Source organism: Vulpes lagopus, chromosome 11 (genome assembly GCF_018345385.1).
Source record: "Vulpes lagopus strain Blue_001 chromosome 11, ASM1834538v1, whole genome shotgun sequence".
NCBI classification, from domain to species: Eukaryota; Metazoa; Chordata; class Mammalia; order Carnivora; family Canidae; genus Vulpes; species Vulpes lagopus.
The window spans coordinates 75,640,415-75,668,236 of NC_054834.1; the positions used below are offsets into that span (position 1 = coordinate 75,640,415).

A 27,822-nucleotide genomic window follows, 5' to 3' on the forward strand; every position below is an offset into this window, starting at 1 on the left:
TGGGGCCTCTTCCTTTATTGTTTGGGGTTTCTCTGCATGGAAATATGAGATCCCACCCCCATCCCACACCCAGGTGTTTCTGGCACCCCCATTACTGGTACACCAGTGCCTGAAGAGTCCCCTTTAAAATCACCAATATAAAAAAGGAGGGAGCGAGGGACCGAACACCTGGCTACCCCTCAGTCCAGGTGGCTCCTCGTTGGCAGGTGGGGCAGGGCTGGGGGGCAGCTGCGGAGGCGAGGGGCACTGGCTTCTGCAAAAGGGGGCTGGGTGTGCCCAGCCCCAGGAGGCGGTCTCCGCTGGGAAGGGCCCTGCACATCTGGATTATAGACCATGCAGAGCTAGTGGTTATGGTTTGCAGTCTGCTGCAGCTGAGGCCAGGTGGGTAGGCTAGGTGGATGGCCTCGGGTGGGGCGAGAGGACACATCAGGACGCTGGGAGGCCTGGGGCTGTCAGCTCTCCCAGGAGCCTCATCCTGAGGCAGGAACAAGCAAAAGCTGCCTTCCTCGTTTGGCGACGGGAGGGGCGGGGAGTCCACCGGAGCCCCTGGCTGGCGAAGGTAGGGAAGGCCACACAGCTCTGCACAGAGCAGATGAACCACGGCAGCTGGGAGTTGAGGGGACAGGAGGCCAAGGCCACCTCCTGCTCCGAGGAAGGCACTTGCAGCTGGTGTGGCCTGGTGTGGCATGGCGGGAAGGCATGGCTCGGCAGATGAAGGAGAGGAACATGGCCAGGGCACCTGAGCCCCTGCCTCATGCAAACATGGTCAGCTGTAACCACTGCAGAGGAGGGCAGACAGACGAGTCAGTCAGGGACAGTAGAAATGTTAAGTCCAGCCTCCCAGCCCGGAAGCCACTGTCTCTTCACCCACTGAGGGCAGGTGTGAAGGGATAACTCGGGATGCGGGGGAGCTTTCTTACCTCTAGCCCTGGGAGATCAGGGTGCTGGCTCCCACAGAGACCTCCAGCAGCCTGGCCCTGCCTTCCTGCTCCTTTCCCAGTACCCAGACAACCCCATCTCATCCCTCCAGGACTTGGAGGCCTGGCTTTTAGGGCTGGTTCTGAGGCCATAGGCTCCTGTCCTAGGCAGGTAGGAAAGCTCTACTACCCCCAAACACCCTGTCACAGCCAAGGAAAGTTCTCACCTTAAACAAATCAAAAGTCACCACTCCATCCAGATCTGTGTCCAGAGTTTTGAAAAACCCTGCATTCAAAAGAGGTTTTGGCATCGAGAAATCAGTGGGACGTTCAGGCAGGGCCAGGAACCCCTCTGTCCCCTGCCCCTCCCCCCACATTATCCCAAGGCCTCACCTGTGACTGCCAGAAGCCCGAGCCCTCCCCTGCTGCCAGGTCCCCACGCCCACAGCCTCCTGGCACCCAGCCTTCCAGGTGCAGAAACCTTCACCTCTCTAGCACATGCCATGGCACCTGTTGTTCCCCCCAGCTTACAGAAGACAGAGCTAGAGACAGGAGCTGGATGGGGCACTCACGGAACATGGTCTCCAGGCGTACTAGGCAGCACACAAAGTTGTCAAAGTCCACAGCCAGGTCTGGCTCAGAGTAGCGGGTGATAATGAGCTCATACAGCTTCTTGTTGAGCTTGAAGCCTGGCCCAGGAGAATGGGTAAGGGCCAGGGAGGCGTGGCCTGGCCTGAGGGGACAGCAGGGGGACTGGGGCTGGGCAGGGAGAGCCCTGAAGCTCGGAGGCATGAAGACCCCCTGAGTAGGGTCAGGAGCTGGGAGCAGTTGGGCAAGCAAGTGCCAGCTGCAGAGTGAATGAGGGCCTGACTACTCCAGGCAATCAGCTGGCCAGGGAGGGCCCAAGGGGTCCAGTTTTATTTGTGTAGAAAGCCCTGACATGCACCTCTGTCATCGGAGGCTCTGGAGCCCAGCTCCGCCCCTCCCTGGCTGTGTGGCCACAGGCCAGTCTCTTTCCCTCTCTGAGCCGTACTTTCCTCTGTGTACAGTGGAGATAGTAAAGACCCTTTCCCTGTTAGGCTGCAGTGAGGGCAAATAGAAATGCAGCACTTATCAGCATGGTCATCATGGGAAGACGGCAGAAGATGGCTGTTACTGCCACACCCCATCACCATCACCACCCCAAGGGCTGGTGTGGTGGGCTGCCACCCTGGGTCATGACATGGAATCAGCCTGGAGCCATCTGTCTGGGGCTCTGCAGGGGGGCATCCAGCCCTCAGGCCTTACCTGCAGACTCAATGGCCATCCGCATCTCGTAGGCACTCATGCTGCCCGACTTGTCCAAGTCAAACTTCCGGAAGATGGACTGGAGTGGGGAACAGAGGGTGAGGCCCAGGCCAAGGGAGGCACCCAGCCCTTCCGGTCCAAGCCAGGGTGGGGGCTTGCCAAAGGTACCGGGGAGGGACCCGAATGGTGGGCCAGGGGCTGGGATCTGGACAGGCGGCCCAGGAGCCTGCAGCCCACCCCTCCTGGATGGGGCTGAGGCGCTGAGGGGCTGGCAGGGACCAGGGACCACCTACCAGGTAATTCCGGATGCGGTTCCACAGGATGTTGAACTCCACCAGGCCCAGCTTCCCATTGCCATCCCTCTGGGGCACTACTGTTAAGAAGCTTAAACCAGGAGTGCCTGGGCGGTTTGGTTGGTGAAGGGTCTGCCTTTGGCCCCAGTCATGATCTCAGTGTCCTGGGATCAAGCCTCAAGTTACATTGGCCTCCCTGCTCAGCAGGGAGCCTCCTTGTCCCTTTCCATTTGCCCCTCCCCGCCCCCCGCCAGCTCATGCTCTCTCTCTCTCTCTCTCTCTCTCTCTCTCTCTCTCCTCTCCAATAAATAAAATCTTTAAAAAGTAAAAGAACAAGCTTAAACCAGGCATAGGGTGAGGGAACAATTGGGAGGAAGGGGAGGCTGGCCTCAAGAGAAGGGGAATGAAAAGGGGCACAGCCTGCTGTGTTGGGCTGGGAGGGGTGCAGAAAGCACCAACCTTAAAGTCACTAGAGGACCTAGGCCCTGCCCTACCTCTCCTTCCACACAAAGCCTGTGCCTGTTTCCCTCTCCCAGTCAATGGAAGCTGCCCAGGAAAAGAACTGGTCTGTCCAGACTCGACAGAGCTTTGTCTCTTCCTCTGTGCTGTTCCCAGGAGAGATCACGGGGTATCCCTCCACCCCGCTCTGCATGCCCCCCCCCCCCGCCCCCGCAACCCAAAGTAGTCTCAGGAAACAAGAGCAAAGGATACGTCCATGAGGTTCACCATGCTGCGGCATGACTCCAGGCTGAAGCCCTTGGTACGTAGGTCCTTGTCTGCAAGAAAATCAGGTCCAGCCCCTTAACCACTGAGCTTTCCAAGCTTGTCCTGTGCTGGGGGTGCCGAGAGGGACGGGGCCCAGGGATGCCCGCTTCTGGCGCCTGGTGTGGACAGTCTAGCAGAGTGGGTGTGTCAGATCATGTTTATTGTTAGCATGGGTTAAAGTATTTGAGCAATCAAGCAAGTGTTCCAGCAGCTGCGTCCCTGCCACCAAGAGCCAAGAATGAAAGGAAATCAGTGCTGAATGGAAATAGGACAAACACAGTAGAAATGTGAGGCCACGGTGGTCACAGCGGGGCTGGGGTTTGCCGCAGGCCCCAAAGAGGACAAGAAGGGAGGGGTCTGGGCTGAGGAAACGGTGTGGATGGAAGGCAGAGGTGGGGGCAAAGGAAGGGGGTGCTGCCATTAGCTGTGCACTCTGGGGAGTAATTCTCATTCTGCTTGAATGCCTCATTCTGCTCGAAGCCATTTGGCATGGCCTTGGGGTATATCTTCTGGAGGAAGGGGGCCTGTCCCTGGACTGTGGTACTGTCAGCAGCTCAGCTTCCACCCACACCAGTCACAGCACTTGGGCCTGGGGAACAGGGCCCTGCAAGAGAGTGGAAGGAGTCTGGGAGGAAAAGAAAGGTGGTGGAGGCTCCCCCTACCCACAGAGACCAAGGGCTTGGTTTGGCCCAACGTGGGAACAGAGGCTTAGATTCTGGAGTTTGGAGGAAGTGAGGACACAGGGTAGAAAGCTGCAGCTTGGGGATGCTCACGCTTGCTGATGATCCTGTTAAGGATGGTCTGCAGCTCCTTGACGCTGATCTCCATGTCCTGGGGGAGGAGGGAGAATGGCACCCGCCCTGGGGAAAGGCTGTCCCCTGGCGCCCCAGGGCCCCTCGCTCCCACCCCACCCAGCCTACCTCCCCTGCCAGTTGCCTGAAGAGGGCCTTGAAGTTCTCATCAATCTCTTCTTCTGAGAGCACTTGCTGGATGGAGAAGGGGGAGAGCAGGTCAGGGGTGTTCCAGCCAGGCCCCTGCACGGATAGCAGCTGGGGCGAGTCTGGGACCACCATCACCATGTGCCCACCTTATTGCATCTCTGAGCCTCACTCTCGTCACCTGTAAAGTGGGAATCTAGACCCCACTTTCCTCCTGCCCAGGGCTTTGTGGCCTGAGGGAGGGTGCATCTCAGCTCAGTGACGGGAGTGAGGCCTTGGGCAAGTTCCTTAACCTCCCTGAACTTGAGTTTCTCACTGAAGGGGGTGATGGTGACAGCACCCTGACAGGGTAGTTGTAGAAGAAACAGAGTGACCAAGTAAAGAGCTCAGCACAGACCTAGAACAGAGAAGAGCTCAGGAACCCCCCACTACCACTATCTCTAAGTCCTTTGCAAACTATAAAGTCCTGGGCAGATGAGGGATTGGGATTACTTTTATGGTTCCTGCCAGGAGGGGCTCTGCCCTGCCAGCCAGAGCCCAGGAGCCAGGACACCCAGGTCCTCAGGATATAACCAGGATGAGGCAGAGGAGGAAGGCACAGGGGTGGCACGCACCTCATCAGGGAGATTGGCCTGGATCTGGTCGTCCAGCTCCCTGCAGAGGTGGGGAGACAGAGGGGGCCAGTCAGGGGGGTGTGCAGGGGGACCTGTGGCAGGTGGCAAGTGGACGCTGGGGAGGGGCCTTCTACTCACTCCGTCCCGGCGCTCTTCTCCGAGAAGAAGCGCAGCACAAAGTCACCCTCCTTGTTGGGCTCAAAGGTGGAGGGGACCACCACGTACTCCCCGGGTGGCAAGCGGAAGCGGGTGCTGACCTCCCGCAGGTTGATGAACTGCTCCGAACGTGCCCGGGACGAATTAGCCAGAAAGAAGTCGCGCTTCAGGTGCACAGCGGGCTGGCCCACCAGCTGGTGGGAGGCAAGGAGAGAGTGGGGGCTGCAGCTGGCCACTCAGCCACCCTCAGGAGCTGCCCCACAGCCCCAGATCTCAGGCTCCAGGCCCTAGCCATGGAGGCGGAGAGCTGGTCATGGTGGTCACCCGCAGTCCGTATGACCCTGACAAATCATTCTGTCTCAGTTTCCCCTTCGGGTAAAGTGAAGGTGACAACCCTGCCTCCTGCACGGGGCAGAGGTGAGGAGATAATATGGAGGTAGATATAGATACTCTATAGATATAGATGTCTATAGATATAGACACCATTGCAGTAACTTTCCCATTATCACTCACAGCTTCCCCAAGTCAGGCAGTGCAGGGTACCTTCCATGGGGCCCCTCCTTTAAAGCTCATGACAGCCCTGTGAGCCGCTGCTGTCATGCCCATTTTACAGACACTGACAAAGAGGCTTAGTGCTTTAGCAGCTTGCTCAAGGGTATCCACTGCTCTGCTCCTAACCAGCACCCCTGGCAGCTGCAGCCAGCACTTACTCCGTGGGAACGGCAAGACAGGAAGAGCCTCAGATGTGGTGGGAGGCAGGGTTCCAAGGGCCAGGGTTCAAATCCGGCTCCCTCACTCATTACCAGCCCTGGCTCCCAGGACAGCAATGTTTGCCCCCACCCTGCCCTGGATTGGGGGAGGAGGGCAGTTAGTAAATAGTAAAACGAGATGACTTCTTAATTCTCTATGTGAGGACTTGCTGCCAACTTGCTCCCCTCTGGGCACCGTCAGGCCTTGTGTGTTCAGGGATACGTAAATCCAGGTGATTCAGGTTTCAAACCTACCTCCGGAGGGACCTGCCAGAGAGATGGAGGAATTTAGAGATGTATGCCTGGCCCAGAGGCAGGGGTACAGCGTATGCTGGGCAGAAGGCCCAAGTTCTTAAGAATGATGGGATGAGGGGCAACTGGGTAAGTCAGGTAAACAGCTGCCTTGGCTCAGGTCATGATCCCAGGGTCCTGGGATCAAGCCCTGCATCAGGCTCTCTGCTTAATGGACAGCCTGCTTCTCCCTCTCCACTGTTAGTGCTCTCTTACACATTATTTCTCTCTCAAATAAATAAATAAAATCTTAAAAAAAAATGATAGGATGAAGAAACCAGAAGGCAGGGCCCAGGGCCACTGGTGACTGAGAACCATCTTCATGCCAGAGAGGGGCCTCAGGACCTTAGGAAAGGGGGCCCAAGCAGGGTCCTCCCTCATCCTCGGAACACCCTGGGCCTTGGCTCTGAATCAGAGCACCCAGGACAGCCCCCAGAGTGGCCAACTGCAATATTCCACAGTCCAGGGACATCAGAGGTCCATACCAGTCTGCAGCCAGGAGCTCTGGGCCAAGACTGTGGCCATTCTCTACCCCCACCAGGAAGGGCCAGAAATGTCTGTCTTGAACACAGTGAGTGAAGCAAGGCCCTCATAGGCCAGCTTTTGCTTACATACTTCTAAGATAGGGAGCTCACTACTCCTCTACAGCAGCCCACTTGCCTACTTCTTTCTGAAGCTGAGCCAAAGTCTGTCCCCTAGAGGCTACCTCCTAGGTGTCAACAAAGCCAGATTCCCTCTATCCAAGAGCAACTAACCTCAGCAGGTGCCTCCAGGGGTTAGGATCTAGGGCCACCTGTCTCAGGGCTGTGGCGGCATTGTCCTCCGGCGCCCCCTGCTGGGGCTCGCCTACAGTGCACCAGGAGGCCTGCTTTCCCTGCCAGTTCTGTGAGATCCACTGGCTCACCTCGTATACCGCGAAGCCAATGGTCTCCATGTCGCGGCCAAAGCGGCGTTCGCGGCGGCGGTGCTTCTGCATGAGGGCTAGCACGAAGCTGCAGCCTGATTCGCGACCCCCGTAGTCGTCGTCCACATCATCTGTCTCCTCCAGCCGGATCTTGAACTGGGGATTGACCCAGAAGGTGGCTGTAGGAGGTGGGTTGTTGGCAGGAATGAGGAGGTGCAGCGCAGAGTGGAGGCTTCCCCTCCCCACTGTGTCTGCTCATCCATTCATCCAACAAATATTGCTAATTGTCCACTGTGTGCCATGTGACAGATGTTCAGTGGGAACGCACAATCTCTACCCTCCTGAGCTCACTCTCTGGGAGGGGAGGCAAAGTATTTGCAAGTCAGTGTAATTAACAGAACTATTACAAAGAATAAGCAACCTGGAACTGATCTGGGGAGGCATCTTTGAGGAGGTGACATTTGAGGGAGATCTGAAGAAGCCCTGGGAAAACACTGGGAAGCAGGAGAAGGAGAATAAAGAGCCCCACACCTGACGGGACAGCCAGTGTCTGATGCAGCATCTGGCTCTGGCGAGCATCAGGAGTCCAGAAAGGCAGCAAAGGAGTGGGAGCAGGGTGGGTGGAAAGGAGTGTGGTTTGAATCAGAGGGCAAAAAGACCTCCCCACCCCTCCCACCTCACTCCCTTATCCCCCACGGGCCTGCACCAGGAGGGGCATGAATGGATTTGGATTTGCAAAGGTTGCTTATTGTCCAAACTGCTGTGTGGACAATGACTGAGGAAAGAAAGAGAAAAAGCAGGGTCTAACAGGAGCCTCATAACTGCAAAGAGTGACAGAGACTTGCCTTTCTGGCAGTTTGGTGATTGAGTTGCCCATGACTCCCTAAACCACCAGGAGCTGGATTCAATACACAAAATTGCTTTGTAGAGACACTACTAAGCCATTGCATTTCCCTCCCCCATACACAGGTGACATTAAACAAAATGATAGATAATATCAAGTGTGAGAAATGGTAGAAATAACCCAACTGTCCAACTGAGGAATGGATAAAAAGAAATGTGATGTAACCAAACAATGGAAGATTCTTCAGCAACAAAAAGGAATGGAGTACTGATATGTACTATAATGTGGATGAGTATCTGAACAGGCAAATCTGAACAGGGTGTTGGTTACATGGGAATGAGGAGGAGGGGCTCAGGACTGATAGCTATAGAGTACATGGTTTCTTTTGGGGGTAATCAAAATGTTCTAAAATTGATGTGATAGATACACAATATATGAAAAGCCACACGAATTTTATACTTTAAGTAGGTGAATTGCATTGTACATGAATTAGATCTCAATAAAGCCTTTTTAAAAAAGTGGACACTACGTTGCGGGGGCCTGGGTAGCTCAGCAGTTTGAGTATCTGACTCCCGCTCATCAATTTTCAGACCAAGAAAGCCCAATGAATCCAAAGCAGAATGAAAAGAAATCCACACCTCAATACATGATGGTGAAATTATAGAATATAGAAGATAAACAATCTTCAAACAGAAAAGACAAAGCATCACAGGAGATAAGGGAAACAGAGCCCTGACTCACAGAGCTACAGAACCAGAATAAAGAGCAACAGTACCTTCAATGGGCTTAAAGAAATGCAATCTAGAATTTTGTGTCCAAAGAATTATCAAGAATGAGCATGCTAGGGGAAAGGAGAAAAAAATGAGTGGGAAATATCAGAAAGAGAGACAGAACACGAGAGACTCCTAAGTGGGAAACGAACTAGGGGTGGTGGAAGGGGAGGTGGCAGGGGTGGGGGTGACTGGGTGATGGGCACTGAGGGGGGCACTTGAGGGGATGAGCACTGGGTGTTATTCTATATGTTGGCAAATTGAACACCAATAAAAAATAAATTTATAAAAAAAAAGTATGAGCATGCTATAAAGGCATTTTACAGAGATACTGAGAAAGTTTAAAGAAGAAGGAGAGGGAGGAGGAGGTAAAGGGAAAGAAGAAATGTGAAAGCATATATTTCAGGGAGATGGAAAATGATCTCAGATGAAAGTTGTGAAAATGGTGAGCAAAAATACCGTTATGCGTATAATCTAATGAATATGGAACATATCAGATAATGATGATATTTAATTTACAGCAGGAAGAAAACTGTTTAGAATTAATTAAAATACTAGCTATTGGGCAGCCTGGGTGGCTCAGAGGTTTAGCACCACCTTCGGCCCAGGGCCTGATCCTGGAGACCCAGGATCAAGTCCTGCGTCGGGCTCCCTGCATGGAGCCTGCTTCTGCCTCTGCCTGTGTCTGTGCCTCTGCCTCTCTCTGTGTCTCTCATGAATAAATAAATAAAATCTTAATATAAAATAAAACAAAATACTAGCTAAAAACAGCGTATTAAACAAAAGGAGGGGGTGATCCAAGTTAAGTAGTCTTAAGGCCTTTGCATTGTTTAGTAGGAGGGTAAAGATACTGATCAACTAACTTTAACATACTTTTTTTTTTTTTTTTTTAAGATTTTACTTATTTATCTGAGAGAAAGAGCACAAGCAAGGGGAAGAGCAGAGGGAGAGGGAAAAGCAGACTCCCTGCCGAGCAGGGAGCCCAATGTGGGACCTGATCCCAGGACCCTGAAATCATGATCAGAGCCGAAGGCCACTTAACCAACTGAGCCACCCAGGCGCCCTGATCAACTAACTTTAGAATATATTAATTAAAGCACTTATATCTTCCAAACTCATACACTGAAAAACTAGTAGAAAAAAAGGGAAAAGAACTTAATCCAAAATAAGGCATAACAGGAGGGACAAACAGAAAATGTGCAATAAGTCTGCTGAAATAAATATAAAGTTATCAGTATTTGCTGTGAATGTAAATGGTTAAACTTTCAAATCAAAGGGCAAAATTTTTCAAATGGATTATTAAAAAGCCAGCTATAGACTGTTTACAAGATATAACAAAACACTGACTATAGAAAGATTAGACATTGAAGAGTATAACAAAACATAACACAAAATTACTAACCAAATGGAAATTGGAATTGCTATACTGACATTGACAGAAATAGACTTAAAAGTAAAAGAATTATTACCAAAGAAGATAGGCATTAAATTAGAACACGTTCAATTCACTAGCAATTTATAACAATTCTAAGCTTGATGTACCTAATATCATAAAGCAAAATACATAAAGAAAAATAATTGACAGATACAAAGGGAAAAGCTGGGGAAACCATCAGGATGGTGTGTGATTTTATCCTCCCTCTTCCAGTAATTGACAGATAAAGCAGACAAAATATTGAGCTTGATATGATGCACAATTATAAAACATTCCCCCTACCACTCAGAATTGTGTAACAGTCAAGAGAATAGATTGCAGGGTTGTGGGGCACCGAGGTGGCTCAGTGGCTTTCTGAGTCTGCCTTTGGCTCAGGTCCTGATCCCAGGGTCCTGGGATCGAATCCTGCATAGGGCTCCCTGCAGGGAGCCTGCTTCTCCCTCTACCTATGTCTCTGCTTCTGTTTCTCATGAATAAATAAACAAAATCTTAAAAAAAAAAAAAAAGACTGAATCCTGGGTTCAAATCCCAGCTCCGTCACTTATTAGATTCATGCCTTACCTTCCTTATCTGTAAAACAGTACCTACCTCATAGGGTCAGTGTGAAAGTCAAGCAAGCTTTATGTTTAAAATATTTAGAGGAATGTTTGGCATATAACATATAATAGATAACTGTTAGTCAGTCTTTTTGAGAACATGGGAATGTTGAGAAAAATTCAACATGGCATGGGCCATAGAACCAACTTCTGTTTATTTCAAAGCTACGATCTTTGTGTTCTCTGACTATAAGGAAATTAAGTTAGAAATCAACAATAAAACAATAATTAGTGGTTTATAACTGGGAGTTTTGGTTATTGATTCAATCTCTTAATTGTTACAGGTATACTCAGGTTTTCTATTTTTCTTAAGTCAATCTTGGTAGCTTATTTCTTTCTAGGAATTTGTTCCTTTCATCTAGGTTAGCTTACTTGTTGGCACACAACAGTTCACAGGATTTCTTTATAATCCATTTGTTTCTGCTGGATTCGTAGTGATGTTCTCTCTTTAAATCCTGATTTTAGGAATCTGAGACTTCTGTCTTTTTTCTTGTTTAGTTTGGCTAAGGATTTGACAATTTTGCTGACTTTTCAAAGGACTATTGGTCTTACTGATTTTTCTCTATTGTTTCTCTATTTCATTTCTTTGGACTTTAATCTTTATCATTTTCTTTCTTCTGCTTGCTTTGGATTTAGTTTGCACTTTTACTAGATTATTAAGGTAGAAGATCAGGTTATTGATTTCAGATCTTTCTTTTCTAATATAGGCATACGGTGTTTTATTACCATCCTACATGATTTCTCATTTACATTATGATTTCTTTTTGATAAACTAACTCATTCCATGAGACTGACACTACTTTGATACCAAAGCCAGATAAATACATCATAAGAAAATCACAGGACAACATCACTTATAAATATCAATATCAAAAATCCTCAAAAAAATACTAGCAAATCAAATCCAACAGTATTTTAAAAGGATTAGTATCATGAAATAGGATTTATCTCAAGAATGAAGGATAGTTCAACAAATAAAATCAATGTAATATGCCACATTAATAGAACAAAGGGGGAAAAACCTACATGATCATTTAATTGATACAGAAAAGGCATTTCACAAAGTCCAACACACGTTCATGATAAAAAACATTCAGAAAACGAAGAATAAAAAAGAATGTCCTCAATATGACAAAGAGTGTTTATGGAAAAGCCAGCTAATATCATACTCAGTGGTGAAAGACTAAAGCTTTCACCCTAAGTTCAAGAATAAGATGTCTGCTTACACCATTGCTATATAGCCACTATGTGGGAAGGTCTAGCTAGAGTAATTAGTCAAGGGGGAAAAGAAAGCCTTCAAATTATAAAGGAAGAAGGAAAATAACTCTATTTGCAAATAACACAATCCTATATAGAGAAAAACATGAAGAATCCACAAAAAAGTTACTATATCTAATAACAAGTTCAGCAAACCTGCTGGTTATAAGATCAAGACACAAAAATCAGTTATGTTTCCATATACTGGCAATGAACAATTGAAAAAGAAAATTAGGAAAACAATTCCTTTACAATCAAACTAGCCCCAACATTTCCTAAGCAAAGGCCTAAGCCACAGCAAGGTCCTAATTCTGTCCAATTCTATGAAGGCTGACTGAGGTGCAGAAACTGCAGAAGAAAAGTTTGAAGGTTGGTAGCATGAAGTTTAAGGAAAGAAGCCAACTCTGTAACATGAAAGTGCCAGGTGAATCAGCAAGTGCTGGTGGAGAAGCTGTAGCAGTTCCCAGAAGATCTAGCTGAGATAATTAATGCAGTTAATACACTAAACAACAGATTTTCAATGTAGACAAAACGATCTTATATTGGAAGAAGATGCCATCTAGGACTTTCATAGCTAGAAAGGAGAAGTCAATGCCTGGTCTCATGGCTTCAAAGGACAGCCTGAGTCTCTTGTTAGGGGCTAATGCAGCTGGTAACTTTAAGTTAAAGGCAACACTCATTTATCAGTCCAAAAATGCTAGGGTTCTTTAGAATTATGTCAAATCTACTCTGCCTGTGCTCTGTGAATTTTTAAAAATTTTTATGTAATTCTACACCCAACCGGGGGCTCAAACTCACAACCCCAAGATCAACAGTCACACATTCCTCTGATTTAACCAACCAGGCACCCCAGCCTGTGCTCTTTAAATAAAACAACAAAGCCTGTGTGACAGCACATCTGTTTATAACATAGTAACTGAACATTAATAAATTTTAATAAATTTTTTATTTATTAAAATAAATTTTAAATAAATTTATTTTAAATTAGTCAATAAATTTTATTTAAATAAATAAATTTTTTAAATAAATTTTATTTATTTATTTATTCAGAGAGAGAAGCAGAGACACAGGCAGAGGTAGAAGCAGGCTCCATGCAGGGAGCCCGACATGGGACTCAATCCTGGGTCTCCAGGATCACACCCCAGGCTGCAGGCAGCTCTAAACCGCTGCACCACCAGGGCTGCCCTAGTTACTGAACATTTTAAGACAACTGTAAAGACCTACTGCTCAGAAGATTCCTTTCAAAATATGACTGCTCACTGACAAGGCACCCGATCACCCAAGAATTCTGATGGAGACATATAATGAGATTAATATTTTCTTTTCTTTTTTTTAAAGATTTTATTTATTCATTCATGAGAGACACAGAGAAGCAGAGATATAGGCAGAGGGAGAAGTAGACTCCCTGTGGGGAGCTCGATGTGGGACTTGATCCCAGGACCCCGGGATCACGACCTGAGCCAAAGGCAGACGCTTAACTACTGAACCACCCAGGTGTCCTAATTAATGTTGTTTGAAGCCTGCTAACATACCACCCATTCTGTAGCCTCTAGATCAAGGAGTAATTTCAACTTTTATGCCTCATTACTTAAGAAATACATATTGTGGGATCCCTGAGTGGTGCAGCAGTTTAGCGCCTGCCTTTGGCCCAGGGCGCGATCCTGGAGACCCGGGATCGAATCCCACATGGGGCTCCCAGTGCATGGAGCCTGCTTCTCCTTCTGCCTGTGTCTCTGCCTCTCTCTCTCTCTGTGACTATCATTAAAAAAAAAAAAAAAAAAAAAATACATATTGTAAGGAAGATAGTGGTTCTTCTGATGGATCTTGGCAAAGTTAATTGAAAACCTTCAAACCTGGCAAACCTGGCAAAGTTAATTGAAAACCTTCTAGGGGGGCAGCAGTTTAGCGCCACCTGCAGCCCAGGGTGTGATCCTGGAGACCCTGGATCGAGTCCCACGTCAGGCTCTCAGTATGATGCCTGCTTCTCCCTCTGCCTGTGTCTCTGCCTCTCTCTCTCTCTCTCTGTCTCTATGAATAAATAAATAAAATCTTAAAAAAAAAAGAAAAAAGAAAACCTTCCAGGGGGCACCTAGGTGGCTCAGTCAGTTAAGCATCTCCCTTTGGCTCAGGTCATGATCCCGGGGTCCTGAGATGGAGCCCCATGTTAGGCTCCCTGCTCAGCAGGGAGTCTGCTTCTCCCTCTCCCTCTGCCCCTCCCCCTGCTCATGCTCTCTTTCAAATAAACAAATGAAATCTTTTAATAAAAGAAAAAGAAACGTTCTAAAAAGGATTCACCACTCTTGATGTCATTAAGAACACTTGTGGTTTAGGGGAAGAGGCCATAATATCAACATTAACAGGAGTTTGGAAGAAGCTGACTGCAACCTTCATGGATGACTTTGAGGGGTTCGAGACTTCACTATAGGAAGTTGCCACAGATATGGTGGAAACAGCAAGAGAACTGGAATTTGAAGTAAAGCGTACAGATGAGACTGAATGACTGCAATCTCATGATAAAATCTCAGTGGATGAGAAGCTGCTTCTTATGGATGAGCAAAGAAAGAGGTTTCTTGAGATGGAATCTACTCCTGGTGAAGATGCTATGAAGACTATTGAAATGACAACAGAGGATTTAAAATGTTACATAAACTTAATTGATAAAACAGTGGCAGGATTTGGGAGGATTAATTCCAATTTCCATACAAGCTCTACAGTGGGTGAAATGTTATCAAACAGCATCGCATGCTACAGAGAAAGAGGTTCGTGAAAAGAACAGCCAATCAATGAGGCACCCTTGTTATCTTATTTTCAGAAATAACCATAGCCACTCTAGCCTTCAGCAACCACGACCCTGATGAGTCAGCAGGCATCAAGATCGAGGCAAGACCCTCCACCAGTAAAAAGATTACAACTTGCTAAAAGCTGATGTCAGTATTGTTAGCAATAAAATATTTTTAAATTAAGGTATGGAAAGGATGTCATGCTATTGCACACTTAGTAAAATATAGTGTAAACATAACTTTATTGGCACTGGAAAACCAAAAGATTCATTTGACTTGCTTTATTGCAGTATTTGCTTTACTGTGGTGGTCTGGAAATGAGCCCAGAATATCTGTCTCTGAGGTATGCCTCTACGAAAATTAACTCAAAATGGAACAACAACCCAAATATAAGAGCTAACACTATACCACTCTCAGAGGAAAACACAAGGATAATCTTCATGGTCTTAGATTTGATAGTAGATTCTTAGATATGACACCAAAAGCATGAGAAACAAGAAAAAATGAAAAACTGGGCACCATCACAATTAAAAACTTCTGTCCTGGGATCCCTGGGTGGCGCAGCAGTTTGGCGCCTGCCTTTGGCCCAGGGCGCGATCCTGGAGACCCGGGATCGAATCCCACGTCGGGCTCCCGGTGCAAGGAGCCTGCTTCTCCCTCCGCCTGTGTCTCTGCCTCTCTCTCTCTCTCTGTGACTATCATAAATTAAAAAAATTTAAAAAAATAAATAAATAAATAAATAAAAACTTCTGTCCTTCATTTTTTTTAAAGATAGATAGATTTATTTATTTATTTATTTATTTATTTATTTATTTATTTATTTATGATAGACAGAGAGAGAGAGAGAGGCAGAGACACAGGAGGAGGGAGAAGCAGGCTCCATGCCGGGAGCCCTACGTGGGACTCGATCCCGGGACTCCAGGATCGCGCCCTGGGCCAAAGGCAGGCGCTAAACCGCTAAGCCACCCAGGGATCCCCCAACTTCTGTCCTTCAAAGGACACTATCAAGAAAATGAAGACAATGCACAGAATGGGAAAAATTATATGCAAATCATCAATCTCATAAAGTCATACCCAGAATGTATAAAGAACAATACTTACGACCCAACAATAAAAAGATAACCCAATCTAAAAATGTGCAAAGTGGGTCACCTGGGTGGCTCAGTGGTTGATTGTCTGCCATTGGCTCAGGTCCCCTGCAGGGAGCCTGCTTCTCCCTCTGCCTCCGTCTCTGCCTCTCTCTGTGTGCCTCTCGTGAATAAATAAAATCTTTTTTAAAATAAATAAAATAAAATAAAAACGGGCAAACTATTTGAATAGAAGCTCTGAAAAATATAGATTAGTGGCCTGAATACATGAACACTCTTATCGGTATCATTTGTCATTAGGGAAATGTAAACTGTCAACCAGATGTCATTTTATACCCACCAGGACAGGTATAATAAAAAAACATGGGCAATAAGTGTTGACAAGGATGTGGAGAAACTGGAACTCAGTTCCAGTTTCTGGTGGGAATGTACCATGATGCTGTCACTTCAGAAAACAGGTGCCAATTCCTCAGAATTAAACATAGAGTTACCATAGAACCCAACAATTTCACTCCTACTGAGAGACCCAAGAGAACATTTGCTCACACAAAGACAAGAATATGAATGCTAAAGCAGTAGGACTCATAATAGCCAAAAAGTAGAAACAATCTACATGTCCACCAACTGATGAATGAATAAGCAAACTGTGGTATTACCCAGGCTATGGAGTATTATTCATCCATAAAAATGAAATCAAGTACTGATACATGTTACAACTTAGATAGACTCTGAAAACGTCACAATAAGGCAAAGAAGCCACACACAAAAAGCCACATATTATATGATCCATTTATGAAATGTCCAGAAGCAAATCTAGAGACAAAAATGTAGATTAGTGGTTGCCAGGGGCTTAGGGAGAGAGAGAGGGAGAGGGAGTGACCCCTTATGGATATGGGGTTTCTTTGGGGAGTAGTGAAAAGCTTCTGGCATTAGATAGTGGTGGTGATTGTCCAACATTGCGTGGATACTAAAAATCACTAACTGGACACATTAAAAGTCTGAGTTTTACAGCACGTGAATTATATCACAAGTCTTCAAAACATTATCCATCAAAATTGCATCACTCAAAGATGCACTTGGAGGGAAAAACTTTGGGTGTTTACAAAGAAAAAAACAGCCCAGGGACTAATGATATGAAAATAATACTGTACAAAGATCAATGGTCAAAAGCCATTTCCTTGTAAAGCATACTATCCACAAGCCTCTCAAGGGCGCCTGGGAGGCTCAGTTCATTAAGTGTCTGCTTTTGGCTTAGGTCATGATCCCAGGGTACTAGGACTGAGCCCCAAGGTGGGCACCCTACTCAGCAGGGAGTCTGCTTCTCCCTCTCCCTCTGCCTGCCCCTCTCCCTGATTGTTCTCTCTCTGTCTCTAACAAATAAATAAAATCTTAAAAAAAAACAACAACAACAAAACAAACTTCTCACAGGATTGATAAAGATGAAAGGGAATGCAAATAAATACTATGAAAAAAAGAGAATACGTACTTAAAGATGACATATCACAATATATTAAAAGTATCTTTATGTTTATAATTTTGAAAACAGAGGCAGAGGAAAACTTCTAGAAAATACAACTGGTTGAAATAGGCTCAAGAAGAAATAGACAACCTGAATAGTCCTATAACCATTAAAGATACTCAATTTAGAAAAGTTAATCTTCACATCAAGAACAAAGGAGGGCCAACTGCTTTACAGCTCAAGTCTACCAAACATTTAAGCAACAAATCATTGTCATCCTATGCAACTCTTCTAGGAAACAGAAAAAGAACACTTCCCAATTCACCTTCTTGAGCCAAATATAGCACCAGGACCAACACAAGACAAGGTCAGTATGAGAAATGAAAATGACAGGCAACTCTCACTGATGAACTTGAATGTAAAACTACTATTTAAAAAAGTATGTCCTGATTGTGTTTGTTTGTTTTTTTCCTCAGGAAAGTACGGTTGATTTAATACTAGAAAAGTGATTCATGTAATTTACCACTGAAAAGATAAAAAGCTAATATAAGAATAAATACAACTAAAAGTATTTAATAACATTAGACTTCATTAACCCGATAAAAGACTAGAACACTAGAACAGAAAAGATTTTAGTGTTGAAACGTAAACATACAGTAAAAACTTGTCCTTTAAGATGGGGTGAAGGGGGCGTCTGGCTGGCTCAGTCAGTGGAGTGTGTAACTCTTGATCTCAGAGTCATGAGTTGGAGCTCCATATTGAGTGTAGAGATTACTTAAGAAATCTTAACAACAACAAAAAAATATGGGGCTATCACCAGGACATAGCTACTCCCATGCACCACTTTACAGTCCTGGCTACCAAATAAATAAGAAAATGTAACAAAAGTTACAAAATTGGAAAAAAACAAATTTATCATTATTTGCAATTAGAAAACCAAGAAGAATCCATAGATAACTCCATAAAATTCGTTATAATTTAAAAAGTTTGCTAGAGGGGCAGCTGGGTGCTTCAGTCGGTCAAGTATCAGCTCAGGGCATGATCTCAAGGTCATGAGATCTAGCCCTATGTCTGGCACCAAGCTGGGCATGAAATCTGCTAAAGATTCTTGCTCTCCCAATGGAAAAAAAAAAAAAAAAAGATTCTTGCTCTCCCTCTGCCCTGTCCCCCTCAATTCCACTCTCTCACCCCACATTCTCTTTCTCTCTCAAAAAAAAAAAAATTTTTTTTTTCCTGGTTACAAAATAAATTTAAAAGGTCAAATGCATGTTACTGTATCAGCAACTATTATTTGGAAGATATAATTTTAAGAGATGATTTATAATAGTAACAAGATGATATAGCATCTAGTAATTAATCTCAAAGATGTTTAAGTCCTTTAGATGAAAATTATAGAATTTTATTGAACACTAAGAAAACCAAAATAAAGAGATTATACCACAATCTTAGAAGACTCACAACTGTAAAGATGTGAGTTCTCCCCAAAATGATCTATAGACTCAATTCAATTCCAAATTAAAGTCTCCAAATAACTCTTTGTAAGACTTAGTAGCTGATTCTAAAATTCATACAGGAAAACAAAAGGCGAGAATAGTTTAGACTCTTGAAGGCACATACCCTGCCCCAAAGCAGGACCTCTTATAAATCTATAGCAATGGAATCAATGTGCTGTCAGCAGAAGGAGAGACCAAGAGATGAGACGGTGAGCCCAGAAAGAGACCCACACAGAAATGGGAACTACAGGATGGAGCTGTCACTGCAGGGCACTAAGGAAAGGGCAGATTTCTCAATAAATGATACGGGGAACAGTTATCATCTATTTGAGGACAAACTGAAACTGGATCCCCGAGAAGGGAAAGAATACTTCAGAACAGGCCTATGAGCCATGTTGGAACATGAAGGATGCAGGATGTGAGTTCAGAGCAGAAGTGGGTTTGATAAAAACAAAGATGTGGGTGGCCTTTAAAAAAGTAGCACCAGGGGTGCCCAGGTGGCTCAGGCAGTGAAGCATCTGTTTTCGACTCAGGTCATGATCTCAGGGTTCTGGGATTGATACCCTACATCGGGCTCCCTGCTTAGCAAGGGAGCCTGTGTTTCCCTCTCCCTCTGCCACTCCCCCTGCTTGTGCTCTCTCTGTCAAACAAATAGATACAATCTTAAAAAAAAAAAAAAAAAAAAAAAAAAAAAAACAAAACTAAACTGGAAGTGGAAAAGGAAACAGGGAGCATGGCAATCAGAAATATTTTGCTTTGAAGGGGAGCAGAGCAGTGGATGGGGATGTAGGGTCAATAGAGAGTTGCTCTAAGACAAGGGATTCTCCATAATGACACGGGAGCCGGAGGTGATGGATGAAGGAGCCAAAGGCTTTCAGACACATGGGAGAACGGGAGCCATAGCAGGGCTCAGGGGGTGGTGCCCATGAGCTCAGACAATTCTGTTGTTGTTACAGTCGGGAAAGCAGTAATGATAGGCACAGACCAAGACAAGCAGGGTGAATATGAGGGGTACCCTGCATGAAGGGAGCGATCTTTTGATGAAGTGCCAGTACTCCCACAGATGGGAGTAACCATGGAGGCAAGTTTGAGGAAGTGGGAACGTTACTAACTGGCAGTGGAATTGCTGGGGACCATGCAAGTGGTCACCTAAGGTATGCGACTGTAAATATACAGGGGCAACACGGCCCAGGTTGTGTGATTTTCCCTCTAGCCCCACTCAGTGGTCCTGGAGCTGATGGAGAGGGTTTAGTTCCAATTGCGCTGGTGCCAGGGAGCCTGGAGCCAGTGTCTGCAGGGACAAGGCTACAATGATGATTCTAACTGGTGGGAAGAGAAGACAGGATGGGAGACGAAGGACATATCAACAGTGGATTTAACAGACCAGACGATGAGACAGGGCTGAGGGTACAGGATGAGGAAGCCCAAAAGGTCAAGGCAGAGGTCGGGCTACAATGTCTGGTCTGGCTCCTGTGCACCATCATGTGGGTGGCTGAACTAATGCAGAAGAAAAAGGCGCTGCAGGTGAGGATGGGAAGGAATCGAGAGGCCAGGCTGTGGACCAAGTCACCTACATGGATTCAGAAGTCCCCAGAGAGGTGACGGAGGCCCAGAGAGAAAGATTGTGGGCCAGGAGGGAAGGTCCCAGAATGAGGAGGAGTGACAGAGAGGTGGCTGGCTGGCCACAGAGTCTCCTCTCATCGTTAGCTCCCTGGGCTCCAGCCCCAGGATGGTGAACCAACCATGGCTCTTCAGAATTTATAAGGCTAGTCAACCTTTTACTCCTCAAAGCATATCCCAGAGATCAGTACAACCGTACTGTCTTATAAATGAAGAAACTGAGGCTCAGGGAAGAGACCCAGAGGGGCAGGGGCAAGGCCCTCGAGCCAGGAGGCAGCAGGCCTGGGAGCTCAGGTCACCTGGGTAGTTCCGGCAGCCCCCCGCGGTGCTCCCCCGCCGCCAGGTGCCCTCGTAGAGTGTGGTGTTCCATTTGCGGATGGACCGGCTCTTGAGCGCATCGGGTGTCAGGTTGCAGATCTCCAACCGGGTGAACTCACGCATGAAGTCTCGGAAGGACATCCTGGGGTCCCAGTACAGAGGTGAGCCACAGTCCCCGGCCAGGGCACATGCGGGGTCCGTGGGGATCGGGGGCTGGGGCACAAGCCCTGAGAGGGGCTGGACTGAGGAGGGGGCCGCTCACCAGAACTCTCCATCCTCCATCTTGACCCGGAGCTGCTCCCTTTCGTAAGGGTCCACGTTGTTCCACTCTGAGGAGCTGGGGGAGAAGGGCGCTGCCAGGAGCTGATGGAAACTGCCTTGCGGGCCTCTGTCCCTAGGGCCTGGCCCCCCTTAGCCCAAGTCAGAAGGGCTCTGCACGGTCAAGCCCAAGATCCCAGTTCCAGGGGCTGTCATATGAGGGCCAGCTCTGAGGATGCTCACAGGCTGGGCCCCGTGGCCTGCTTGCCTGAGCTTTGTCAGGACAGTCCCCCAGACCTGGTAACATAGGGATGGGCACCCCCTGCTCAATCCTGAGCACAGTCCCAGCAGAAATGCCGTGGCCCTGACCAGCCTCCCATAGCCTCCCCAGCCAGTGTCCACTGCCCCTCACCCGTCACTCCAGGCTCCTGTCCACTCCACCTCGCCCCAAGGATTCCGCATCCGGATCAGGCTCACCATCTGGCCCTGGTAGTTCACCTGTTCCCAGAACTCCCATCAGCGCCTGCTTCCAGCACACACTTTCAACATGGCTTCCTGCTGTGTTCCACTCAGGAGCCCTGCTCCGCACCCAGCACCACACCCAGGGAGATACAGCCCCTTCTCGATGAATTTACCCCGAGGGAGGCTAGGCAAACAGACTACAGAAAATCAGAGCTGAATAAGATAAATATCTCAAGAGACAAAGAAGATGCCACAGGAGGTCAAAGAGCCAGCCCCTCCCACAGCTGTGGTACTAGGCCAGACAGGCAAAGGCCAGCCAGAAGGCAGAAGCCACCCTAAAGGGACAGCCCGTGTGGGGTGGTACCTGCTTGGCCCCTGTCACAGAGTAGGCATGGCCCTTCACCAGCTTCTTGAAAGTGATGGCCTCCATGTCTAGAACGCTGGAGATCTGCAGGGATACATGTGCAGGGGTTGGGGGCCACGTCCCAGAGACCAGGGGCATCCCCATCCCCAGTCCAGAAGGGAGACCCAAGCACTCATGGATCCCAGACACTCCCCATGCACAATAGCTATTGGGAGTGGCAGGCAGGGGAGCTGACTTCGCCTAACACCCCAACATATGCTGGCCCTAGAAAGGGGGGGTCACTCCACCACCACTATTACTGGTGGAGGGGCCTGTGCACCCCACTGACATTTGCTGGTGAGCCGGGCAACAGAAGAGTGGGGAAACAAGCTGAGCTCTGAGGTTGATGGAGCAGGAATAACCCCAGCCATAAAGGAGGCAGATAGGACTGAAGTGATGGATGAGGCTGGAGGGGAATCCAGAGAGAGAGCAAGGTGAGAGGTGGGGTCTGGAGCCAAGCTGGGGGCAAGGATGAGGCGGGGCTGGGATGAAGAGGGAACATCTGGAAGGGGAGACAGGTCACAGGTCCTGGCTGGGTGTACTCACGTCAATGGAGCAGCCCAGGAGAGAACCTCGCTCCAGGGCCTTGAGGATGATTTGGTAGAGGTCGCTGGGTGCCTTGCGCAGCTCATACCATTCTGTCACCCCGCCTGTGAAGTCCTCAAAGCCCTCTGAGGTGCTGCCTCCAGAGAGGGCCTCGTAGCTGCCATTCACCCTGCGGGGAGCCCAGCCCCAGGTCAGCACTCCCGCATCAAGCAGGACCCCAGACCCCAGGGTTGCCTGGAGCTGGCCCCTGGCTCCTACTCACTTGGCATAGGCCTTCTCAAGCAGGGCACTCCAGAACTCGTTGCCTTGGGCGGAGTGCACAAACACCAGCTTCCCGTCCTTGATGGGCAGCAGGTCATCCACGACCACATCCACCCATTCCCCAAACTGCCACAGCTAGAGGGGAGGGGAGAACAGTGAGTGCCTGCTTTGGGATTGCCCTGGCCAGAGCTCAAGCCTCAACTCTGCCAACTTGCTAGATGTCTGATCATGTACCTGGGATCCAGGATCCTGAATGAGGTTGCCTGTTGGAGCCTCAGTTTCCCTGTCCATAAAAGGGAAGCCTTCCTCAAGGGAAAACTAACCATGACCACAAAGGTAAAGCTTTTAGGGCAGTGCTACTGATATTTTCAAAATAGACCAGGTTGCCTCTTCAGGCACAGAGAGGCTAGAAAGCCCTAGGGGCTTGGCTCTCGGGAACAAGCCCCCTACCTCTCCCCTCCCTCATTTGAGGTGTATGGGGGGGCATATGTAAATTAAGTGTAGGTCAAAAGTCAGGATATGTATAGTGGGGGCGGGTATAGATATAAATTAGGTATGGGTCAAAAATGTGGCATCTAGACCATAAGATGGGTGCGGTTCCTGCATTCACAGGTTTGCCTCTGAGATGGCAGGAGAGGTAAGTTTCCCAGGGCCAGAGGAGTCAGAAGCCTGGGGCCAGAAGTGACCAAGCACTAACAGAGTTGGGAGGAGCACAGAACAATGGGGCAAGGGGAGGAGGGGGGCCTAAGTAGTGAGGGTTGGAGGTGGAGGGAGTGTGAAGCGGGCCAATGAAGAGGCCAGGGCGGAGCGGATTAGAGGAGTAAGGGAAGGGGGTGGGGGGGAGGCAGTGAGACCACATCCTTCCAAACCAGTGCGAGCAGGTGCAGCACTTGGCACCACCGGTCTGTTCTGCTTGGCCCCAAGGCAGGATGGAATAGGGAAAGGAACTCCCCGAATAAGGGGAAAGAGAGGGCACCCAGAAGTCCCCCAGGGCAGGGCTGGGGCCACCAGAGGTTCTCATCCGGGGTTGCTGGGGTGTGTCTCCCAATATCAGCTCACTGAGAATTCCTTAGTGTGACTTAAGAAATGGGCCCTGTGTGCAAAAAGGGAATAGTTGGTTTAAATAGACTTAATCTTGCCCTTCTTTCTGCAGGAAGTTGGAGGCTGGAGGTTGCCAAAGTGTAGGAGGAGTTGGGGGTGGGGGGTGGGGGAGACTGGTGCCATGGGTGGAGATAGCCACATGTGCTGGTCTGTTTTCCCCAGTAGAACACTATTTTTCATATGCAAACCTGGGACCCTATGGAGGAAAAGGATTTGTCCCATGAGAAATAATAGAGATCTTTCTATTCCTCCAAGCACTTTCTCCTTGATACACACCACCACGCAGGAAAACTGCCAGCTGAAATACCTGCCCAGCCGTTTCACACATGACAGATCTGAGATGGCATCAACAGGTCAAATTCTTTCTAGAGGGAGGTCTGATCCCCACAGGGTGTGGACTTAAGCCACCGTAACTGCAGATTGCTGTGGGTCACTGGTCCTCACCTCCTCCAGGGCCTGATACCCCTCTTTCCCCAAAGCCCTGGGCCTAGGTGGACTCAGGGCTCCTCACCTGGAAATGGAAGATGCCAGCATAGCCATTCTGGAAGCTTTGGCCGTGTGGAACCACTCGATGCAGAAGCGTGTCATTGAGGGTGAGGGAGGCTATGGCAGCCAGAAGCCAACAGTCCCCTGGGATGGGAGGGACCCATATCAGGCCTGCTCTGCCGCTCTGCTCCCCGTGATGCACTAGTGCCCATACTGGAGACAACCTGGGATTCCCTGGGCGCCATGTCCCTTGGCTTAGAGAAAAGACCCAGGAATCTAGGCAAACCAGCCCCACACTGATAGCCAGAGCCTGCCTGAGCTTGCAGGAGGGAGGGGTTAGGGCAGAGCCGGAAGGAACAGGCATGGGGAACTACTATGGAAAAAACACCCAGAACCACCCCCTCCTCCCAGGGCCTACCCAGTGCTCCCTGGCAGATGTCTGTGCGGGTGGCTCCATCCACAATGAACTGGGGGTTTGAGAGCAGCTCCTGCAAGAGACCCAGAGTCCTGTCTCTGGGCCAGCCCTCCTAGAAACTGGAGCGCAGCCACCCTAGACCCCACCCCACACCTGGGACCTGGAGTCCTGTTCCCGCTCCTCACCCACGATAGGGGTAAACTGAGTCCCACCCAAGGTGGTCCCTCTCACCGTGGGACGCTTCCACTTGATGCCATAGGTTTTGGAGGAGTTAGGGCCCAGGTCCTTGTAGCCTAGGCTCTGGGGTATGGGGGGGAAGGCCTCATCACGGAAGAGGGCCCCACTCTGCAGGCAGTGTGCTCGCAGCTGCTCAAAGTCCTGGCCCATGTACTTGATGGCGTTCTCATGGCGGCCAAGGCCCAGCTCCTTGGCCCGCTGCTTCTGCACTTGTGCAGACACCCCAGTGCAGTACACTGGGGTGATGATCTCCTCAGCCATCCTGCAGGACAGACCAGCCTGCTCAGAACCCAGGCCTTCCCAAAACTAGAACTGGGGCTCCTACTTGCCACTGACTGTCCTTCCTTTCCAAACCTGGGGTGTCCCCCACCTCATTGCTTCCCTCAGGAACTCAGGACTCTCTGCCACCTCCCTGTGCCCCCAGAAACCAGGAGAGGGGCTCCTCCGCCCCTAGGTACCCCGGCCACCACCTCTCCCTTCCAGACTCCCATTGTCCAGGGCCTGCAGTGGTGGTCAGCCGGCCAGGCAGGCGGGGCAGAGCCCGGGGATAACAACACAGTGACCCCTTCCCCGGACTCCTGGGCACTGGCCCCTCCCTGGCACGGAGGCTGAGAACTCCAGGCAAGCAGGGCCCCTCCCCAGGCCCCTGGGACCGGCTCGGTGGCCCGGGGCTGCCGGGCTTCAGTCCCTCCCGCTCCGGCCTTCCCCCAGCCCAGCCCCCGGAGACAGTGGGGAGCGCAGGCCGGGCGGCTGCCTGGGCGGTGCGGCTTCCCGAGCCGCCGCCGCCGTCGCGGGCACTCAGGGGGCCCGGGGGCAGCGGCCGGGGGTCGCGGAATCACGGCGGGGCCGCCCAGCTCCTTACCTGGGGCGGCAGTGCTGGGGGACCGCTGCGTGCCCGCGGCTGCCTTCCCGGGTGGCGGCTCCGGGTAGGGCCCAACCAGGAAGAGCGCTCCTCCCCGCCCTCCTCCGCGGCCCCTCCGCCCTGTCCCCCGCCCTCCTCCTCCTCCTCCACCTCCTCGGGCTCGGGCTCCGGCTCGGGCTCGGGCGCCGCCGCCTCCCCGCTCCCCCTTATCTCGCCGGCACCTTCCGCGACTGTCCCAGACGGCGTCCCCCCGCCCCTCGGCGGCCTCCGCGGGGACACACCAGGGTGTCAGGCGGGCTGCGCCGCCCAGACGGAAGGGCACCGCGGGGCGGGGGCGGGGCGGGGGCGGGGCGGGGCAGGGCCGGGGTATTTTTAACCCGGGGCAGCTGCTCGAGTTGCAGGGCCGGGCGGCCCCACCCCACGCGGCGCCCCCGGAGGGCCCTCCCGCAGCTCCGGCCGCCTCCCGCCCGCGGCCCCCGCGCGCCCCCAGCTCCGGGCCAGGATGACCTCAGGCTGCGGCAGCCGCGAGGAGGAGGGGCTGGGCGGGCGGCGGGCGCGCCCCTGCGGGAGCCGGGCACACCGCCGCCCCCGCCGCCCCCGCCGCCCCCGCCGCCCGCGCCCGCGGCTCCCGCTCCGCGTCCCCCACAGGCCCCGCTCGCTGCGCGACCTCGGGCGAGCCCCTTCCCCATCCGGCCGCGGCTCCCCGGGCGGGAAGGGGCGCTGACGCGCAGCTGCGGGAACCCATCTTTCTCTCGCGCCCCGGGGTTCCCTGAACCCGGAACCTGCGGGCCGTGGGCATCCCTGCCCGCGCCCCCGCGCCCCCGAGCCCCGGCCCACCCACGCGGCAGCGCCCCGGGCCCGCCTTACCCAGGAGGGGGCGCAGAGGCTGCGGACGGGTGGGCGGGCGCGCTGCTGACCGCCGGATCCTGCCCGCGGAGGTCGGAGACGCGGAGGCCCAGGGGAGGAGGACGGCGGGGGCCTTCCCAGCTCCGCGCTTTTCCCTGACCTTGGGGGCCCGGCCCGGCCGCTCTTGCCGCTCCCCTAGGGCGTACACATGAGCATTTTGTTGGGGCAGCAGTGCATAGCTTTCCCAGGGTTTCAGGACCCACGGCCGCAAGAAGGGTGAGAGCCACTGGTCTAATCTGACCTCATTCACACCTTCTCACTTGAGAGAGAAGGAAAACTGAGGCGGGGAGATGTGATTTGCCGAGCGCCCTCCCTGGAGGTGGAACCAGCGCCTGGGCTCTTTGCTCTTCACCGTGCAGCGTTCCTGCATCCGATCTTGACTAAACCCCTCTGCCAAAGCCTTTGCACAGCAGAGACCCACGACTGAGACACACCAGCCCCCTGCTGGGGGTGCAGGTCCCCCCAGTCCCCTGGTTTTGATGAATAGAAAGTTGAATCCTGATGAACACGTTGAAGTCAACTATGCAATGAGTCGCTGGAGAGGGCTTGGGGTGAGGGGTGGGAACCAGCTTGTGCAAAGGCCCAGAGGCTGGGAGAACACACGCCAATGAAGGGAACAGCAGGTGTTCCTCGTAACTAGGTCACAGGGAATAAATAAGGGCCCAAAAGAAGAAAGAGGCTCTGGAGAGGTATGCAGAGGCCACCCCTCTCTGGCCCTACCTATCTGTCCCACAGTCCCCAGAATCACCTTCACAAAACGTATCACTCCTACTGAGTGCTTTTGATTGGTCACCAAATAGTCACTGACCACCTTCTGTATGTGCAAAGCACTGTGCTTCCCTGAGCAGAAGATGGTGGCCTCAACCCCTCTGAAGGGCATACACATTCATTTAATGATGACATCCATAATTAATTGGGAAGAATTGGTGCTAAACCCTATGTAATCCAGGGGTTAGAGTAGGCATAAATCAGACACATGAAGGGTCATATGAGGGGTAGGGGAGATGTCAGGTCCGGGAACTGCGTTGGCACAGTGGAGATACCGAAATATGTATAACGTTACTTGAGCAGAAAGAGAGTTATGGCAGAGCTAGGTGAACCATGGGAGTTTCCCTTTTATTCTATGTGGGGTAGAAGGCTGCTCAGATTTGTACAGATGAAGAAGGAGGCTGCAAGGGAGTGGGGTAGAGGGGAAAATAGAGGAAGCAGGGAGTGCAGATAAAAGACCAGGGAGAGTGGTGGCTCAAGCTAGGGAAGTGGTAGGTGGGAGAGAGAAGTAGATGGACCTGATAACCATTTAGGACACATCAT

At 50.2% G+C, this 27,822-nt stretch overlaps 1 protein-coding gene across 5 annotated transcripts; it reads right to left on the minus strand.

The window, feature by feature from the left end:
• Positions 1–26,740, minus strand: CAPN1 (calpain 1). Of its 5 annotated transcripts, none has more exons than XM_041722701.1 (22): positions 26,473–26,740; positions 24,738–25,005; positions 24,510–24,579; positions 24,117–24,235; positions 22,506–22,639; positions 22,244–22,412; positions 21,659–21,742; positions 21,245–21,330; positions 20,837–20,911; positions 20,556–20,716; positions 6,915–7,093; positions 5,975–5,986; positions 4,953–5,164; positions 4,815–4,854; positions 4,183–4,248; positions 4,036–4,093; positions 3,209–3,273; positions 2,498–2,566; positions 2,205–2,283; positions 1,490–1,606; positions 1,145–1,203; positions 1–779 (listed from the first exon to the last, which is right to left on the minus strand). In XM_041722701.1, the coding sequence occupies exons 2-22, from the start codon at positions 25,002–25,004 to the stop codon at positions 753–755; spliced, it is 2,148 nt and encodes a 715-aa protein (XP_041578635.1). In that variant the 5' UTR covers position 25,005; positions 26,473–26,740; the 3' UTR covers positions 1–752. The 5 variants fall into 5 exon arrangements, with proteins under 5 accessions (XP_041578635.1, XP_041578636.1, XP_041578634.1 ...); XM_041722702.1 differs by lacking the exon at positions 26,473–26,740 and adding an exon at positions 25,827–26,028; XM_041722700.1 differs by lacking the exon at positions 26,473–26,740 and adding an exon at positions 25,756–26,028.
• Positions 26,741–27,822: the final 1,082 nt, after the last annotated feature.

What these genes read in the sequence shown, in the direction of transcription:
- CAPN1 (XM_041722701.1), bottom strand. Translation starts at nt 25,004, where the DNA reads ATGGCTGAGGAGATCATCACCCCAGTGTACTGCACTGGGGTGTCTGCA. An exon ending in AGGCCAATCTCCCTGATGAG is followed by an intron (nt 4,249 to 4,814) that starts GTGCGTGCCACC and finishes TTCTCCATCCAG; the next exon opens with CAAGTGCTCTCAGAAGAAGA. An exon ending in TGACTTTTGATTTGTTTAAG is followed by an intron (nt 780 to 1,144) that starts GTGAGAACTTTC and finishes CCTCCTCTGCAG; the next exon opens with TGGTTACAGCTGACCATGTT.